We start from the raw sequence: 18,542 nt of genomic DNA, 5'->3' as shown, positions 1-18,542 counted from the left end.
TGGAAGGGGGTTTTGTGACTAGAGCAAAGGATTTGTTGGCCACAAACAAAAAGATGTTTTTTCCAAGCAGAACTAGGTCTAAGGAAAAGCAGAAAGATACTCCAGGCAAACAAACATGCCGACGTGGCGAGTAGGAAAAAGATCTAAGAATTTTCCACTGCAAGAAAACTGAAAAACAACTTTGGGATTAAAGTGTACCACACTAACTCATGTGGTTGGGTAGTAATGACCATAATTGTAACACACTAACTCATGTATGGTGGTGATGGTACTAACTTGTGTGGTGATTATAACACACTAACTTGGGTGTTGGGTAGTAATGACCATGATATGGTAATTATAACACACTAACTCGGGTGGTTGGGTAGTAATGACCATGATATGGTAATTATAACACACTAACCTGGGTGGTTGGACAGTAATGACCATGATATGGTAATTATAACACACTAACTCGGGTGGTTGGGTAGTAATGACCATGATATGGTAATTATAACACACTAACCTGGGTGGTTGGACAGTAATGACCATGATATGGTAATTATAACACACTAACTCGGGTGGTTGGGTAGTAATGACCATGATATGGTAATTATAACACACTAACTCGGGTGGTTGGACAGTAATGACCATGATATGGTAATTATAACACACTAACTCGGGTGGTTGGGTAGTAATGACCATGATATGGTAATTATAACACACTAACTCGGGTGGTTGGACAGTAATGACCACGATATGGTAATTATAACACACTAACTCAGGTGTTGGGTAGTAATGACCATGATATGGTAATTATAACACACTAACTTGGGTGGTTGGACAGTAATGACCATGATATGGTAATTATAACACACTAACTCGGGTGGTTGGGTAGTAATGACCATGATATGGTAATTATAACACACTAACTCGGGTGGTTGGGTAGTAATGACCATGATATGGTAATTATAACACACTAACTCGGGTGGTTGGGTAGTAATGACCACGATATGGTAATTATAACACACTAACTTGGGTGGTTGGGTAGTAATGACCACGATATGGTAATTATAACACACTAACTCAGGTGGTTGGGTAGTAATGACCATGATATGGTGATTGTACCACACTAACTCCTGTATGGTGATTATGATGATAACTTGTGTGGTGATTGTACTGCACTAACTCAGGTAATTGTACACTAATGACCATAACATGGGGATTGTACCACACTAACTCTGGTGGCAGGACAGTAATGACCATAACATGGTGATTGTACCACACCAACTCCAGTGGTTGGACAGTAATGACCATAACATGGTGATTGTACCACACCAACTCCTGTGGTTGGACACTAATGACCATAACATGGTCACGACAGGCTGTAGGTAACAGTCAAGGTGTTGTGTATGATGCTGATTGGTTGTTATATATTAAGATGCTCAGCAAAGGAAAATATAAAATGCAGTGTAACCAGAACTAAAGGGTCCTCAGGCTTGCCTAGAGCTGCAGCTGGCAGCTTCAGGTGTGGCTCTGTCACCCAGGACCCAAGGCTGCTGTAACACCTTCTCTACAATAAATCCCTTGTGAAGAGCTGCCAGCCGTCCAACATCTCTGCCTCAGGCTCTGGCTGTCCCCTGTCCCTGAGTGCTCTAACTGAGCCTTTCCCTTGCAGGACCTGGCTCTGGCTGTCCCCTGGGGGCTCTAACCCAGCCTTTCCCTTGCAGGACGTGGCTCCTGAGGTGCCGGCCCCGGATGCTGCTCCCGGTGCAGAGCCTCGTGTGCCTGGCTGCCTTTGGGCTGGCCCTGCCCCTGGCCATCAGCCTGTTCCCGCAGATGTCCGAGGTCAGTGGGGTCTGGGGCTCTCAGGGGGTGACAAACCACGGCCTCTTTGCCTTCCTGGGGGATGCCCCACTCCTGTGGGCCCCTCCTTTCCTGGGGAGCTGGCTTCTGCCCTGGGCACTGGGCAGGGCACACCTCCAGTGCTGTGCCCAGCTCTGGCCCCTCAGCTTGGGAAGGACTTTGGGATGTTTGAGCCCATCCAGAGGGGGCTGGAGAGGGGCTGGGAACACAAACCCTGAGAGGAACCCCTGAGGCAGCTGGGGGTGCTCAGCCTGGAGAAAAGGAGACCCAGGGGTGCCCCCATCACTCTCACAGCTCCTGAAAGGTGCCTGTGCTCAGCTGGGCTGGGCTCTGTCTGCAGGCACTGACAGACCCAGAGCTCACAGCCTCCAGCTGCCCCAAGGGAAATACAGGTTGGATAGCAGGGAAAAGGTTTTCACAGAGAGGGTGAGAAAGTTCTGGAATGTTCTGCCCAGGGAGGTGGTGGAGTCCCCATCCCTGGGGGTGTTTAACAAAGCCTGGAGGTGGCCCTGGGGGCCAGGGTTGAGCTGGGGGGTTGGGGCTGGGCTGGACTCGATGGTCTTGAAGGTCTCTGCCAACCTGGTCATTCTGGGAATTCTGTGTAAAATTCTGTGAATATTCCTCTCCTGAGCAGCACAGCTTCCCCAGGCAGGGGAAGGCCCCTCTCACTGGGGTTTCCTTGGAGTTAAAATATTGAATCCAAGCTCTGCCCATGAGGCCGAGAGCCTGGAGCACCCCTTGGAGGGGGAAGTTCTTCCCCAGAGCTTCTCTGAGGGCTTTTTGCTTTTTCATCTCCTGGGAAGGCCCAGCCTGGGGGGAACAAAGGAAAACCAGCCAAGGAAACAGGGAATGACCAATGCAATCACCCAGACCAATTTAGCTGCACAAATTGCTCGGGTGGGTTTATTTTAAGTCTTTAATTTTGGTGATTGGAGCTTTTCCTGGTGGTAAATCTGTGCATTTCCAGAGAAGGTCTCTGTTCCTAAGGGAGAAAAACCAGGGCTCTCTCGCAAGGTTCTTTTCCTGTCAGCTGGATCAGGAGTTTGCAGCACTCTCTGCACGTGAATTCATGGTTTTTTCAGTCTGCATGGGTTTATCCATGACTTCCAGCCAGGGAATCTTGCTGTACACTTGTGTGCTGACTGACAAACACGTTGGGAATTCTCTGTTGTCCTTCTTGCTGTCTCCAGGCTGAGAGAAAACTGTCCCTTCTCTCTAAGAACCTGAATTTATCTCAGTCTTGGAGCCTCTTGCTAAAAGACGTGTTTGCTGAAGCTTTAATGATTCATATGGCTCTTCCTTAAACTTTTTCTAATTAGTCAACATCGTTTTTGGAGCCCTTCCATCAGGAGCAGACACAGCATTGCAGTCAGAAGCTGCACAAGCCCCAGTTGCAGGAGCAATGTGATTTCCCTGCCTCTCCTGGGCTCTGTGCATGCCCAGAGCCTGGCAGTGCTTTTGGCAGGAGCTCAGCTCTGTGCTGATCCCGAGTTCTGCTCCCAGGCTGGGCTTGGGGAGGCTGAGCAGCACTGCCAGGTCTCACACCTGCTCAAGGTGGAGCTGGAGCACGTCCAGCCTGCCCGTGGGAAGGAGGCTGGGGCAGACAGCATCCCTTCTGCTCCTTTCCCAGGGAATCTGAGCGTTTTTAAGGCTGGAAAAGCCCTCTGAGATCAGCGAGCCCAACTGTTCCCCCAGCACTGCCAGGGCCACCACCGACCCTGTCCCCAAGGGCCACCTCCACAGGGCTGTGGAATCCCCCCAGGGATGGGGACACCACCCCTGCCCTGGGCAGCACCTTCCAATGCCTGCCCACCTTTCCCAGGAAGAATTCCTTCCTAATATCCAGTTTAGGCCTTCCCTGGTGCAATTTTCCAGGAAAATTCCAATTTCCTGCCAATTTGCAGGAAAAATCTTTCAGGATAATCAGGAGAGCGAGGCCACAGCAGGTACCACCAACCTGATTTATCCCAAAGGAGACATTGCCACTGTTCCTCCAAAATCCTGGAGTTCTGAAATGGTTTGGCTGGGAAGGACCTCAGGGACCCTCTCATGGTTTCCTGCCATGAGCAGGGACACCTCCCACTGGAATTGTGGCTTTCTGGGTGACACAATCACAGGATGATGAGGTTGGAAGAGACCTCTAAGAGCATTGAGCCCAACCTGTGCCCTCACACCTCAGCTACAGCACCAAGTGCCATGGCCAGTCTTAAACACATCAGAGATGGTGATTGCACCTCCTCCCTGGGAAGAGCATCCCAGCACTTTGCTGTTCTTTCAGTGATAAAAGTTTCCCCTAAAAATAACACATACTTCACATCACTGCTCCTGTGCAGAACCTGCTCTTCCAGCAAGGAAAAATCTCATTGATTGTAGGAGCTGAATGAATTCTAACCCAGAGGGAAGATTCAGGAGTGGTTTGGCTCTGGAGACACTGGGGTTGCAGGCAGCCCAGGAGTGACAGCGTTGTGGGGAGTGACCTGGTGCAGGCAGCTGGGATGTTCTGAGCAGAGCAAACGTGACTCAGCCCTGCTGAGGGACCAGGCAGCTGCTGAGTGCTGCCCACACACCCTGCCAGGGAGAAGGAGCCCTCCAGAGCCTGCCCGGGCTCTGCCTGCTGCCACCCAGCTCTGCCCCAGGGGATGAGAGCCCTGCACAGCTGGATCCACATCTGCTCACACCAAAGGGCTCAGGGGCTCCACGGGCAGCCAGGGCTGATCAGTCACAGAATCCTGGGGTGGTCTGGATCAGGAGGGACCCTAAATCCCACCCAGTGCCACCCATCCCTGGCAGGGACACCTCCCACTGTCCCAGGTGGATCCAGCCTGGCCTTGGACTCTCCCAGGGATCCAGGGGCAGCCCCAGCAAATCTGGGAATTCCAGCCCAGCCCCTGCCCACCCTCCCAGCCAGCAATTCCTTGCCCAGATCCCAGCCCAATCTCCCCTTTCCCAGTGGCAGCCATTCTCTGGCTCCTGTCCCTCTGTCCCTTGTCCCCAGTCCCTCTCCAGCTCTCCTGGAGCCCCTCCAGGCCCTGCCAGGAGCTCTGAGCTCTGCCTGGAGCCTTCCCTTCTCCAGGGGAACATTCCCAGCTCTCCCAGCCTATTTTCCCATTATTTTTGCATTTTCTATACACATGTGAGTGTTTACAAAGGACATTCCCCCCTCTCCAGAATCTCTTTGGAGGTTTCTGTGGGGATGCTCAGGGGATCAAAGTGAGTGTTTTACCTGGACCAACCCCTCTGGATCCATTTCTGGATGGGAAATCCAAGTCTCCTTGCAGGGAGTGTTTCTCAAACCTGTGAATTTTTGGGCACTCATCACCAGACCCTGAACTTCAGTGGTTGGGCTCGATGACCTTGGAGTCTTTTCCAGAATGCTCCCATGATTCTGTCCTGTCTGATGAGGAATTCAGAGGTGCTGAAGCGCTGATCTCTGTGGGAATGTCTTTGCTTTCCCCATGCCTGGGTCACGGCCCAGCAGGACAGGAGCAGGCTGTGGTCCCAGGTCAGCAGCGAGGTGTCAGAGATGTGCTCTGTTCCAGAACTGGGGCTGTGCTGGGAGCAGCAGCCCCTGCAGGAACGGTGAGTGACCAAGTTCTGCCCTTGCTCACACACTCAGAACCTTCTGGAAGTCAGGGAGCAAGCACAGAGGCTGATGTGCCGTGGAGGGCTTGTTTTGGGCCAGGAGTTTGCGTGGCCACCTTTGATCCTAACGGGGCTCAAGCTCACAATTGGTTTTCCAGCAGAGCTGAGGCCTTGCAATAGGTTTCATGAATTTGCTGGGTAAATGCAGCCACCTTGTCCCATCAGCTGTAGCTGCTCCAGAGTTACTCCTGTGTTACAGCAACTCCAGTGGAATCAGAGCTCAGCTCTGGCTGCAAAGAGAGGCACCAGTGTCAGGGAAAGGGAGCTCTGGAGGGGAGCAGCCTCCACGTGCTGGCAAGGTTAATGCACCCTGAGCCTTTTTTGGGTCCATCTCCAGCCCAGCCAAGGCCTGGGTTTGGTAGGGATGAGATTCCACTTGGATTTCTGCAGCGGTGCTCCAGAATCACAGCTTGTTTCTGGATATTGTGGCTCTAAAGAGAACGTGATAAAAATAAACCCCTCGTATCAGCCACGAAACCATGGATCTTGGGAATACTCACGCTGGAGCTGCTGAGAAACGTTCTTGTCATCCCAGGCTAGTGCTAACTGTGGTACCTAAAGCCATCAATATGCATTGAGTAATTCACTGCTGTTAAGTTTAGGAGAAACATGTAGTTAATGCATTTAGCCCACAACCTCCAACTGCCTCCCATGCCCCCCGGGGAATCTCTTCCCTCTCCCAATCCCGCAGCATCCCCACTGACAACTCCTACTCAGCTATGCACTGCCAATGGAAACAGCTGTGACAGCTCCAAACCGAAAATGGGACTTGTGCAAATGAAATTCAGTGTAGCAGCAGAAGAAGGAGCCACGGGGTTGCTTCCCTGCCCCGTGGGCCCTGCTCCTCCAGAGCGCTCCTCAGCAGGTCCACCAGGAGCTCCTGGCACCCCCTGCCCGCGGGGACAAAGGTGGACAGGGCCAGGTGAGAAAGGGACAAATGGAGCTGGGGAGTGGCAGAGCAGCCTTCAGCCACCTGAGCCCCTCACCTGGAAGTTTCAAGGGTGTCTTTAGGGTGATGCTCAAGGCAAACCGAGGTGTCTTCCAGAAGGAGGCTGATTTCAGCCTTTCCTTAAAAATAATCTTCCTTTTGGATCTCCAGGACAAGGGGAATAAACAGCCTAAAATCCAAGGCTGAGCTATTGTTTTCCAATCTGTTTTAGCCTTCATCTTGTTGGCAGGCTGCTTTAGAAAAGCAAAAGGTTAATGAGCCAATGTGCAGTGGGATTATTGCAGTAAAGATGACAGTGAACCAGTAATTACTAATTAGATGCAGTTTAACAGGAGGAACAAGTGAAATCTCCTCTTCACCAACTGTCAATAATTAGCAGATTTGGTGAGGTTGAAATGTGTCCACAGTTAAAAGGCTGATTTTTTAATGAAATGGCACTTGACAAAAGAGCTGTATGGAGGTCACAGCCATAGCCCTCGAGACGCTTCCCCATTCCATACTTAGGAGGGAAATCAGATGCAATCCAGCAGGGGGTCCCCATGGAACCATCCCTCCCTTGGGATTGCTTTGCACGGGGGGGAGGGGAGCGGGAGGGATTCTCTGCAGTAATTTTGTCCAAGTTGGATGAGAAGCCAGGGAAGGGATTTGCCAGCTGCCATGGGGAAAAATGTTTGAGAAGTGAGAAGTTCTGCTTTGCTTCTGGGGCTGGGGAACGGTTTCCTGGGAGTCTGGGAGCCCTTGGGATGGAGGCTGGGCTTGGAAGGAGCTCCTCTCAGCAAAGAAGTGCCACGAGGTCCTGGAGGGCTGGCAGGAGGCTGGGAGCTCAGCGGGAAGCGTCTCCCAAAGACTGCAGAGGATTCAAGCTGTGCCTCAGAGATCGTTTCCTCCTGCTCCGGGAGCACCAAGAGGTTCATCTGAGGTTCCTCTCCTGAGTGCTGACCCAGCTTATCTTCTGCCTTGTCTTCTGATTTGTCTATCTTCTGCCTTATCTTCTGGTTTATCTTCTGGTTTATCTTCCGATTTATCTATCTTCTGCCTTATCTTCTTGTTTATCTCCTGCCTTATTTTCTGGTTTCCCTTCTGTTTTATCTCCTGCCTTATTTTCTGGTTTATCTTCTGGTTATCTTCTGGTTTATCTCCTGCCTTATCTCCTGCCTTATCTTCTGGTTTATCTTCTTCTTTATCTCCTGCCTTATCTTCTGGTTTCTCTCCTGCCTTATCTTCTGGTTTATCTTCTGGTTATTTTCTGGTTTATCTCCTGCCTTATCTCCTGCCTTATCTTCTGGTTTCTCTCCTGCCTTATCTTCTGGTTTATCTTCTGGTTATCTTCTGGTTTATCTCCTGCCTTATCTTCTGGTTTATCTTCTGGTTATCTTCTGGTTTATCTTCTGGTTATCTTCTGGTTTATCTTCTGGTTAATCTCCTGCCTTATTTTCTGGTTAATCTCCTGCCTTATCTTCTAGTTTATCTTCTGGTTTATCTCCTTGCCTTTCCCTTGTTCTCCATGTCAGCCTCAATGAGGAGGTGGTCCCAGGGGGCTTCTTTAATGCCCATAAATGGTTGAATTGAGCAGAACCCCCAGGACTTACAAGACAGTGGGTGGCTGAGCACTGGCATGGTTCAAGTAGGACTTGAGGGAAGGTCTGAGGTATTTGGGAATGTGCTGGGCTCCTTTCCACCCATGAAGGGTGGTGGTGCTTAGTGAGGTTTCTGGGGTTCCTTAGTGAGGATGGACTCGTTCCTGTCAGAGGCTGGAGGATGAGAGACCCTCCCAGAGCATTGTGCTGTCCCTGGCAGGGTGAGGTGATGGGAGGGGAGGTGACATTTGGGGACAGCAGGCCCCAGAGGTTGCACAGAACTCCAATGGAAGCTCCCAGCCCATCTTTGATAGGAAATAATGGCCTAAGGAAGTCCTAAACTCCATCTGGACTCCCAGCCCCAGCAGGACCTGAGCACAGCCTGGGGCACTGGCCATGGCTGGTGGACTGTCCCCAACATCCCTGGAGCAGTTTGGGTTTTCCAGCTGATCCTGGAGGGTCCTGCTGCCAGGGAAGCTGCCAGCAGATGAAGGCTCCCTGTGGGTGGGAAGAGTGTGTCCCAGTGGATGGACACAGGCTGTGCCATCCTGGTGTTCCTGGTCCCTGCAGCTTCTGGCTGGCCCACTGCAGGGGCTGAGATATGGGGCTAGGAACTGAGTTAGAAATCTATTTCTATTTAAGTGAAGTGTGCTGCTTTGAATTGTTCAGTCTGTAGAGTCTGATAATTCACTGTGTTTGTAAAAAACTTGTGCTCACAAAATCCTGTAGCTCACAAAACTGCCTCAAACAAGGTGAAAGGAATGTGAAATTCCAAGGTAGAAGAAGATAAGAAAGGCTCCTTAAACCTTGAAACAAGAACTAAACCAAAACTAAAGGTGCAGAGATGGACGGTCAACCAGAGAGCTCTCTGCACAAAGAAAGAATGTGAAATATTATTTCTAATAAATACATATGCATCAACCTATTACACAACTTAATGCATATGCAACAAATTAGGAGACTGAGAAAAAGTTCAGACTCTCAAAGGGTGCACATGCCTTTAGAAATTATTCAGCTTGTGCCAGTGCTGTAATAAACACAGCACTTTCCAGCTGTGATGAGTTGAAGTCGTCTGTCCATCCATCAGTGTTCAGAATTGTGCTGTGATGGTTTCTCCTGGGCTCTCTCAAGGCTGGTGGGATTTATCTCAGCTGAGTTTTGACCCCAGAGGACCAGAATCCCCCCTAAGGGGAGTCAGGTGTCCCTGCTCCAGGACAGGCCTCAGGTGAGCATTGGAGGGCAAAGATCTCCTCAGGCTTTGCTGCCAGAGTCACAGGTGAGGGGCACGTCGGTCAGGCCCAGTTCTGATGGAACCACACCTGGCTCCTGGCTGCAGGGATCTGCCCCAGCTCCTGCTCCCACCTGTGCCATCATCTGCACCCACAGAAGGAGACCTGGGGCTGGCTTTAGAGCTTGCAAGGTCAGGCCACCCTCCATGGGACAAACCCCAGGTCAGTGTGACAGCAGAGCTTCTGGGGGAGCTCGAGGCAGGGACAGAGGCAGGGACAGGTGCTCCAGACCTCCCTGAGGCAGTCCAGAGCATTCCTGGATGAAGGTATTCCCTGAGAGCCTGGGAAAGGGTGCCAGGCTTAGTCCTGACCTGTCCTTGTCCTTTACAGGGCTGTTTGTACCCTTGTACTTTACAGTATCCAATACACAGCAAAGGTGAATTAAAGCACAAGGAGCAAGGAGTTTCCCTTTTGCTTTCCAAGTGAAGCAGCCCCTCATCTGCCTTCACAGAAGAAACCTCCCAGCATGTTCTCTACTCCTCCATGGGCAGTCTTCAGGACACTGTTACAAGTACTCTGTGCTCAATGTGCAGGAAGATTTTTTGACAAGAGCAAGGAAAACACAAAATTGAGAATAAGCAAAGAACTGCAGTGGTTGAGAAGGAAGAGCTGGCTTTGCATTGTCCCAGGGAGGGAGTGAAGTCAGGCCCAAGCAGTGCAGCTGTGGCTAGGAGACGTGGCAAAGCCAGAAGTGTGCTTTGTCCTGAGCTGCTGAGCCAGCAGCCTCCAGCCCCTTCCTGCTCCAGGGAGGGCTTTGGGCAGAGTCTGGTGCTTCTGCAGAGACCACACAGCCCAAACATTCCATTGCTGGGACATTCCAGTCAGGAGAACCCCCAGATCCTCCTTTTTGCACGGCAGCTCCTCATTCCCACCAGGAGATGATGCTCCTTGGGTTCTCCTTCCGGGATGGAGCAGGTGCTGTGTCCCAGTCATTCCCCTCTGCCTGCTCCACCTGGTGGAATTCCAGCTGCAGATCCATGGTGGTGATGCCACAGAGGCAGCACTTGCCTTGTCCCAGGGTCACCCCCATTCCCAAACTCATCTGGAAGCTCTTCCCTGCCGTGCCCTTTGGATTTGTGTCCTGGCACAACTGCAACTCCTCTTGACCAGGAAAGGAGCCAGTCTGGCCAAGCAAAGAACATTTCTGGACCAAGGCCTCTCCCATTTCCATGGGGTTTTCTCCCCCACTTCTTTCTCAAAATCTCAAAATCAAAGCATTTCCCTGCTCGCTCCCCAGTGCTCTGGAGCTGGGAGACCTCGGCCACTTCTTCTGGCAGCAAATGCTTCTCTAAAATCCTGGAATCCTGGAATGGTTTGGCTTGGACCCACCTTAAATCTCATCTTGTTCCACCCCTGCCATGGCAGGGACATCTCCCACTGTCCCAGGCTGCTCCAAGCCCTGTCCAGCCTGGCCTGGGACACTGCCAGGGATCCAGGGGCATTTCCAAGGAGGAGGATGAGGAGGAGGAGAAGGAGGAGGAGGAGGAGGAGGAGAAGGAGAAGGAGAAGGAGAAGGAGAAGGAGAAGGAGAAGGAGAAGGAGAAGGAGAAGGAGAAGGAGAAGGAGAAGGAGAAGGAGAAGGAGAAGGAGAAGGAGAAGGAGAAGGAGAAGGAGAAGGAGAAGGAGAAGGAGAAGGAGAAGGAGAAGGAGAAGGAGAAGGAGAAGGAGAAGGAGAAGGCTCTGGCCTTCAGGGGCTCCACCACCACTGCTTAGGAGCCCCTGGACCACTTGGGGGTGGTTAAATTTCCACCTGCTCCGCCTGTTTGGGTGATTGTTGGGCTCGGTGACACCTCAGGGCCAGGGAAGGTCGGCAGGGAGCAGAGCCCCGGTGGCTGCGGGGGCTGTGCCTTTGTTCTCCCTGCCCTGCCGGTCCCGGAGCCTTTGATTTGTGACCCAGCTGGTTTTTGGTGGCTGCTCCTGGGAGTGCTCCTTTGTTTCCCTGCTCAGAGGTGCTGACCATTTTCCAGGGCCCAGAAACGCCCAGGTGGGGCGGCAGGGCTGGGCAGCAGGGTCTGACCCGGGCTGTCCTTTGTGGTCAGGGGCTGGCTGTGGGAGCAGGGACCCTCTGCAGCGCCCAGGGCTGTCAGACAGGATCTGGTTTCATGTTTATACCCCTGGCCCTGGGAGACAGGTTCAAGTATGTAAACCATCCCCCTGCAAGCACGGGCTGCTGCAGGTGTGTGGGTGCTGGTGGGCATAAAAAAACATTCCTGACACCAGCTCTTTTGAGGAGTCTTCACCTCCTGATGGCTATAAGCCATTAGGAGTCAAAAGAAAGAGCTGACATCCGACAAGTCCGGATAAACAGCTAAACATTAACCCTTAAAGTGGCCCGAAAAACAGACTTAAAAGGCTCTTTGTGGAAAGAAGCCATTTTTTTGCAGGCCTGTTAATTGCTGTCTTTCTTCGGGACACCTTTCAGCAGCACCCACAGTAAACAGAGGGGCTCCTCCCCGGGATTCCTGCCCTGCCTGGCCATTCCTGAGCCCTCCCGTGGCTCCTGGGCTTTGCTGATTTATTCTGGGCCTGAAAACCAAGTCCCTGCCCCTCCTCTGCCAGCCCAGCCTGGCCCCCTGGCCGCTTGCTGGGAATCATGGAATACCTGAGCTGGAATGAGGAATGATCCATGAAGGGTGAAGAATGAAGAGTCTGACTCCTGGCCCCGCACAGGAATCATTAAATCAGAAAAAACCTTTCATATCATCCTTCTTGCTCAGAGGCCTCTTTACCTGGTGCCCCCCCAGATCTCCCCTGCCCTCTCCTGCCTTGCCCCTCTCTTGTCACACGGGGTTGGATTTGGCCTTTTTGGTGTGTTTGGGGTTGTTTTGGCTCATCTGCAGCAGCCCTGCCTGCTCCAAGAGGTGCAGCATGCAAAGGAGGGGGATCAGTTGTCCAGACTTGCCTGCTCAGGGCTGAGAATGCCTGATTAATCACATCTCACATGTGTAATTATCTGTAATTGCTTTTTGAATTTCCTGTTCCTGCTGAGGCTGGTGGTCTGTGCGAGAAGGAAATGTGCTGCAGCTTGGGATCCTGAGGAGTTTGCTCAGCTTCCCCAAAGCACCCAGGGCATCCCTAAATCCTGCTCTTCCATCGTGCTCTTCCTCCTGAGCAGCAGGGGAATTCTGGGGTCGGTGTCTTCAGCAAAGAGCAACAAATTCCTTCTTCCTTGGCAGAGCTGCTTGAGGAATTCCTGCTGGAATGGACCTAGGAGCTCATTTTCATCCAAATGGAAACTCTTTAGTGATGTCCACATTCAAAAGTAGATTTTTTCTTTTCCTTCCAAGAAAGGAGAACCTCTGAGTGCCTGCGCAGGTGCTTTCCATTCCAGCAAGGATCAGGAATCATAACCAAACTCTGCAGTTCTGGGAGCTCTCAGGGCCCTGCTTGGAGTGGGCTGGTGACTTTTGCACCAATCCACTGGCTCGGATGTTCCAAAAAAAAAAAAAAATCTGCATCCTGGAATGGGAGGGCTCTTCCAGGAAGCCAGGGGGAAGTTCCTCCAGCCCTGTCCTGAGGGAGGACACGAGCCCTGGGGTCACACACAGCTGCTCCTGTGCCAGGAGGTCTCAGAAGGTCCTGAGACCTTTCTGGAGCTGCTGTGGAAATGGATTTACTGTGGTAGTCCCAGGTTTAGCCCATCCCACCCCTCCCAGGCTGAGCAAACCCCCAGAGCAGAGGGGAGAAGGTTCAGCTCCCACAGAGGCCTGGGTGTCTCCTCTCTCTGGAAGACAAACACAGCCAACAGTTTTATCTTGCTATTTGAAATCTTAGGGTCCCAAAGCTTTTATGTGGGGGTTTTTGGTGGTTTTGTTTGGACAGCTGAGGTTTCTGGAGCTTTGGGCAGCCCTCTGCTTCCCCAGAAGACCCAAACTCACAACTCTGCAGTGACCTGGAGCTGGTGCCAGTTTTCATAAAGCTGGAAGTGCTGAGGGTCTGAGAGCTCAGTGTTCACCAAACCCCCCAAAAACCCCAGAGAAAGGCTCAGAAACATCAAATTTCAAACAGCAAGGCCAAGAAGAAGCCCCTCGTGTCTGCCAGGTGTCCCTGATGTCACCGTGAGGGCCCAGCAGGGTCCCTGGGGTGGGGCAGGGGGAGGTGGGAGCAGGAGAGCTCCTGGGGCTGGACTGGGGATGAGCAGGGGCTGGAGCTCAGGAGCTGCTGTGCTCCAGGACAGGCTGGGGCTCGCAGGGAGCGGGGTCACCTCCCCCAGGTGTGGGGCTGGGGTCCCACCTGGGCTCTGACATCGTGGCTGTTGTCATCACTCATCCCAGAGACACCCCGGGCCAGGGAGCTCCAGCCACAAATCCACAGTCCCAGTCTCCCTTCCTTTTCCCTTCCCCAAATCCACATTTCCAATTTCCCTTCCTTTTCTTTCCCCAACTCCACATTTATAAATTTCCCTTCCTTTTCTTTCCCCAAATCCACATTCCCAATCTCCCTTCCCCAAATCCACATTCCCAATTTCCCTTCCTTTTCCCTTCCCCTAATCCACATTTCCAGTTTCCCTTCCTTTTCTTTCTCCAAATCCACATTTATAAATTTCCCTTCCTTTTCCCTTCCCCAAATCCACATTTCCAAATTTCCCTTCCCCAATCCACATTTCCAATCTCCCTTCCTTTTCCCTTCCCCAAATCCACATTCCCAATTTCCCTTCCCCAATCCACATTCCCAATTTCCCTTCCTTTTCCCTTCCCCAAATCCACATTTCCAATCTCCCTTCCTTTTCCCTTCCCCAAATCCACATTCCCAATTTCCCTTCCCCAAATCCACATTTATAAATTTCCCTTCCTTTTCCCTTCCCCAAATCCACATTCCCAATTTCCCTTCCCCAAATCCACATTCCCAATTTCCCTTCCTTTTCCCTTCCCCAAATCCACATTCCCAATTTCCCTTCCCCAAATCCACATTTCCAATCTCCCTTCCTTTTCCCTTCCCCAAATCCACATTCCCAATTTCCCTTCCCCAAATCCACATTTATAAATTTCCCTTCCTTTTCCCTTCCCCAAATCCACATTCCCAATTTCCCTTCCCCAAATCCACATTCCCAATTTCCCTTCCTTTTCCCTTCCCCAAATCCACATTTCCAAATTTCCCTTCTTTTTCCCTTCCCCAAATCCACATTCCCAATTTCCCTTCCCCAAATCCACATTCCCAATTTCCCTTCCTTTTCCCTTCCCCAAATCCACATTTCCAAATTTCCCTTCTTTTTCCCTTCCCCAAATCCACATTCCCAATTTCCCTTCCCCAAATCCACATTTCCAAATTTCCCTTCTTTTTCCCTTCCCCAAATCCACATTCCCAATTTCCCTTCCCCAATCCACATTCCCAATGTCCCTTCCTTTTCTTTCCCCAAATCCACATTCCCAATTTCCCTTCTTTTTCCCTTCCCCAAATCCACATTTCCCTTCTTCCCACCTGATTTAATGTCGAGGTCTTTGCTGAGTGCTTTTCCCCACAGAAGCTGTGCTGTGATAATTCCCCAAAAGTGAGACTGAAAACTCCCACCCTTGGTTGTAGAATCATGAAATTAGGTTGGAAAAGACTTTTAAAGTTGTCAAGTTCAGCCATTAACCCAGCCCCACCACACCACAGAACCACAGGATCATTCAGGCTGGAAAACCTTTAAAATCATCAAATCCAACCACGAAGCCAGCACTGCCCAGTCCAGGGAAGGGGGAAGTTGCATTCCCACAGCTGCCCCAAAAATCCTGAAATCTGCTCTGCTTCAGGGCAATTGCTTATTCCCATTCCAGCTGAGGGCAGGAACATCCCTGCAAAGCATCCCTGGCAAACAAAATGTCTCCTGAAATGGGAAAGCTTCAAAAACCACTACAGCCAAATATTCCAGAACAGCCAAAACCACAACAGCCAAATATTCCAGAACAGCCAAAACCACAACAGCCAAATATTCCAGAACAGCCAAATATTCCAGAACAGCCAAAACCACAACAGCCAAATATTCCAGAACAGCCAAAACCACAACAGCCAAACATTCCAGAACAGCCAAAACCACAACGGCCAAATATTCCAGAACAGCCAAACATTCCAGGACAAAAAAAAAAAAAAAAAAAAAAAAATCTCCTGAACTTAATAACTCTCAAAAGCCAAAACAACCAAATATTCCAGAACAGCCAAACATCCCAGCTCTCCTCCATTTTTATTGTTTAAAGATACCTTTCATTTCAAGCTCTGGTGCCTCAGCTCTGGTGGAAGAGTGCTGACCACGGGTCCTGGCACAGGCAGGGCGTGCCCAGCTTTTCTCCCTTCTTTGAAACAGTGAAAAGGAGCAAATTTGGGGTATTTGGCTCCTGAGATTTATCCATTCCTGATTCTTCTTTGCCATGAGGGCTTTGGCCACCAGCACCTCCAGCTGCTGTAGGACAGGGTGGAAATGAGAGGATTTTTAAGGTCCCTTCCAAGCCAAACCATTCCATGAATCCTTGGTTCTAATTTTGACCTGTCAGGAGACTTTCCATGGTTTTGTGAAAAACATTTTGACTGAATACAATGTTTTTTTATTATGAAAACTGAACATTTCCTTCAAAGAGAGGGGTCAAAAAGGCTTGAGAGAAACCTAAAATGAAGAGAACTGTATTGGTCACCTCTTAAATTCAATTTTTATTATTAATTTGAAGGAAAACTTCACAAAATTCAGGTTTCTCTCAAAACTGTTTCCCCCCAGCTCTGTGACTTGGGCAGAAAAGGGAATATCAGTAATTCCTGAATCACTCATTTGTACTTCAGTCATGAGAACATCTCTCAACCCGTGTGTCCAGTTTTGGGGCACACCAGGATTTCAGTTGGGTAGAGAGACTGGGAAGTTGCCAGAAAAGAGCTTTAACACCAACATTTCAGGGGACAATCTGCCTTGCTGAGGAGAACCACGAGTTCTGTCTGCTGGGTTTAACAAAGCCGAGCTGATAATCCTTGGACACTTGCACGGGAGGAAAGTCTCTGTCAGGAGAGAGCTCCTCAGGGCAGCAGATGGAGAAATGAAGAGCTGGAATTGTGGATTTAGGGAAATGCCAGCCCTGGGGGTGGCTGGTGCTCTTTGGAGCAGGACAGGGAGAGGCCTTGGGGCGCCACAGCTGCTGGGCTCTGGAACCAGAGGCTGGAGATGCTCTGAAGAATGTTTTCTGTGATATAATCTAAAGGTTTTGGAGTATTTCCCGGATTCTCTCACCTTCAGGTCACCCTCTGCTGGCTGCAGGTCTGTAGCAGTTCCAGGAGGAGCTCCTCAGCCAGCACTGCTGTCCTTGTCTCATCCCTGAGGGATCAGTCCAGGGGGCACTTCAGTGGTTGGGATGGGACCTAAAAACCCATCTCATCCACCCCCTGCCATGGCCAGGGACACCTTCCGTGGGCAGGGACACCTTCCAGGGACAGGGACACCTTCCAGGGACACCTTCCATGGGCAGGGACACCTTCCAGGGACAGGGACACCTTCCATGGACACCTTCCATGGACACCTGCCATGGGCTGGGACACCTTCCAGGGACAGGGACACCTTCCATGGCCAGGGACACCTTCCAGGGACAGGGACACCTTCCAGGGACAGGGACACCTTCCAGGGACACCTTCCATGGGCAGGGACACCTTCCAGGGACAGGGACACTTTCCCTGGACACCTTCCACCAGGCCAGGTGCTCCAAGCCCGGTAATCCAAGGGGGGCTGGTCAGTGACCTGAAATGCTGCTGAGACAGCCATAAATCCATGGAAAGGGATGGATCCATCCAGAGGGGCTGGGAGAGCTGGGGGAAGGAAGGACTCACAGAGACATTTCCCATCATTTATCAGCACTCCTGGATAACTGGGAAGGTCCCGTTTGACTGGGAATGCAAATGGGACCCTCATGACAAGAAAGGGGCTGGAGCGTGGTCAGGGCAGGGAACGGAGCTGGGCAGGGGCTGGAGAATCCCTGAGGGAGCTGGGCAGGGGCTGGAGAATCCCTGAGGGAGCTGGGAAGGGGCTGGAGAATCCCTGAGGGAGCTGGGCAGGGGCTGGAGAATCCCTGAGGGAGCTGGGCAGGGGCTGGAGAATCCCTGAGGGAGCTGGGCAGGGGCTGGAGAATCCCTGAGGGAGCTGGGAAGGGGCTGGAGAATCCCTGAGGGAGCTGGGCAGGGGCTGGAGAATCCCTGAGGGAGCTGGGCAGGGGCTCAGCCTGGAGCAGAGGAGGCTCAGGGGGACCTTGTGGCTCTGCACAGCTCCTGCCAGGAGGGGACAGCCGGGGGGGTCGGGCTCTGCTCCAGGGAACAGGGACAGGAGCAGAGGGAACGGCCTCAGGGGAGGGTCTGGGTGGGCATCCCAGGAATTTCTCCATGGAAAGGGGGCTCAAGCACTGGAAGTTCCCAGGGAGGTTTGGAGTGCCCACCCCTGGGGGATTTCAGAGCCCTGTGGCACTTGGGGACAGGGGCAGTGGTGGCCCTGGCAGTGCTGGGGGATGGTTGGGCTTTGTGATCTCCGAGCTCCTTTCCAGCCCCAGGCATTCCATGATTCCGTGGTGCCACAGCCCTTCCTACACCTGGCTGAGCTTCCCGAGGGCTCGGAGCGCCCGGCCCTGCCCTGGGCTCTGCCCTGGTGACCAAAGGCCTGGGAGGAGCTGCTGGAAGGGCCAGGACACCCTTCCCAGGCTCCCAAGGAGCCACCAGCCCCTCTCCCCGCGGGCAGCAGCAGGAGACACAGTGACCATGCTGGCCCTCCCTTCCCCCAGCCCCGAGCAGCATCCGCCAGTCCCTGTGACCCTCCCCCTCCCAAAATTGGCTGCTTTCTCCCTTCTTCTCCCCCCCTCCTTTTTTTTTTTTTTTTTTTTTTTTTTGGCTGAGTGATGAGCTGTATGCCAAATCCATCTGCTCCTGTCTCCCCTAGCTGCCTTCCATATCGTTCCAGGATCCCTGGCAGCCAGCCTAGACCTATCTCTCTCCCCGCACTCTCCGGAGCACATTCCTTTCTACACCTTTTCCCGAGCTGGGATAGAAATGAGTATCAACCCCAAACAAAAAGCATCTGCTTCCTGCCTGCTGCTGCCTCACCGGCCGTGCCTGCACGCTACACCCGTGTCAGCAGCCATGCACAACACACGGAGCCCCCCGCGAGCCGCCCGTGCAGCGCTCGGGGCGCCCCGCGCCCCCCGCGCCGGCTCCGCAGCACCAGCTGTGACCACCGCACCATTTGTTCCTCCAGCCCACGCCAGCACGCCGAGCCAGTTCTTTATCACCCCAATTAGCCTTGTCTGAGCT

The 18,542-nt window shown here is 52.0% G+C and overlaps 1 protein-coding gene across 2 annotated transcripts in view; it reads left to right on the top strand.

Moving 5' to 3' along the window:
* Positions 1-18,542, top strand: part of SFXN5 (sideroflexin 5) — a 97,321-nt gene that overhangs the window by 75,529 nt on the left and 3,250 nt on the right. The window contains exons 11-12 of one of the 2 annotated variants that reach the window (XM_059845569.1): positions 1,710-1,827; positions 18,193-18,379. In XM_059845569.1, coding sequence (XP_059701552.1) covers positions 1,710-1,827; positions 18,193-18,213 — 139 coding nt within the window. In that variant the 3' untranslated portion in view covers positions 18,214-18,379. Of the gene's footprint in view, positions 1-1,709; positions 1,828-18,192; positions 18,380-18,542 lie in introns of those variants that run through there. The other variant, XM_059845568.1, reaches the window with a different exon arrangement.

Source organism: Haemorhous mexicanus, chromosome 4 (genome assembly GCF_027477595.1).
Source record: "Haemorhous mexicanus isolate bHaeMex1 chromosome 4, bHaeMex1.pri, whole genome shotgun sequence".
Lineage (NCBI taxonomy): Eukaryota > Metazoa > Chordata > Aves > Passeriformes > Fringillidae > Haemorhous > Haemorhous mexicanus.
The sequence above is the reverse complement of the archived record's forward strand: the minus strand, read 5'-3'. Positions and strand labels throughout refer to the sequence as shown.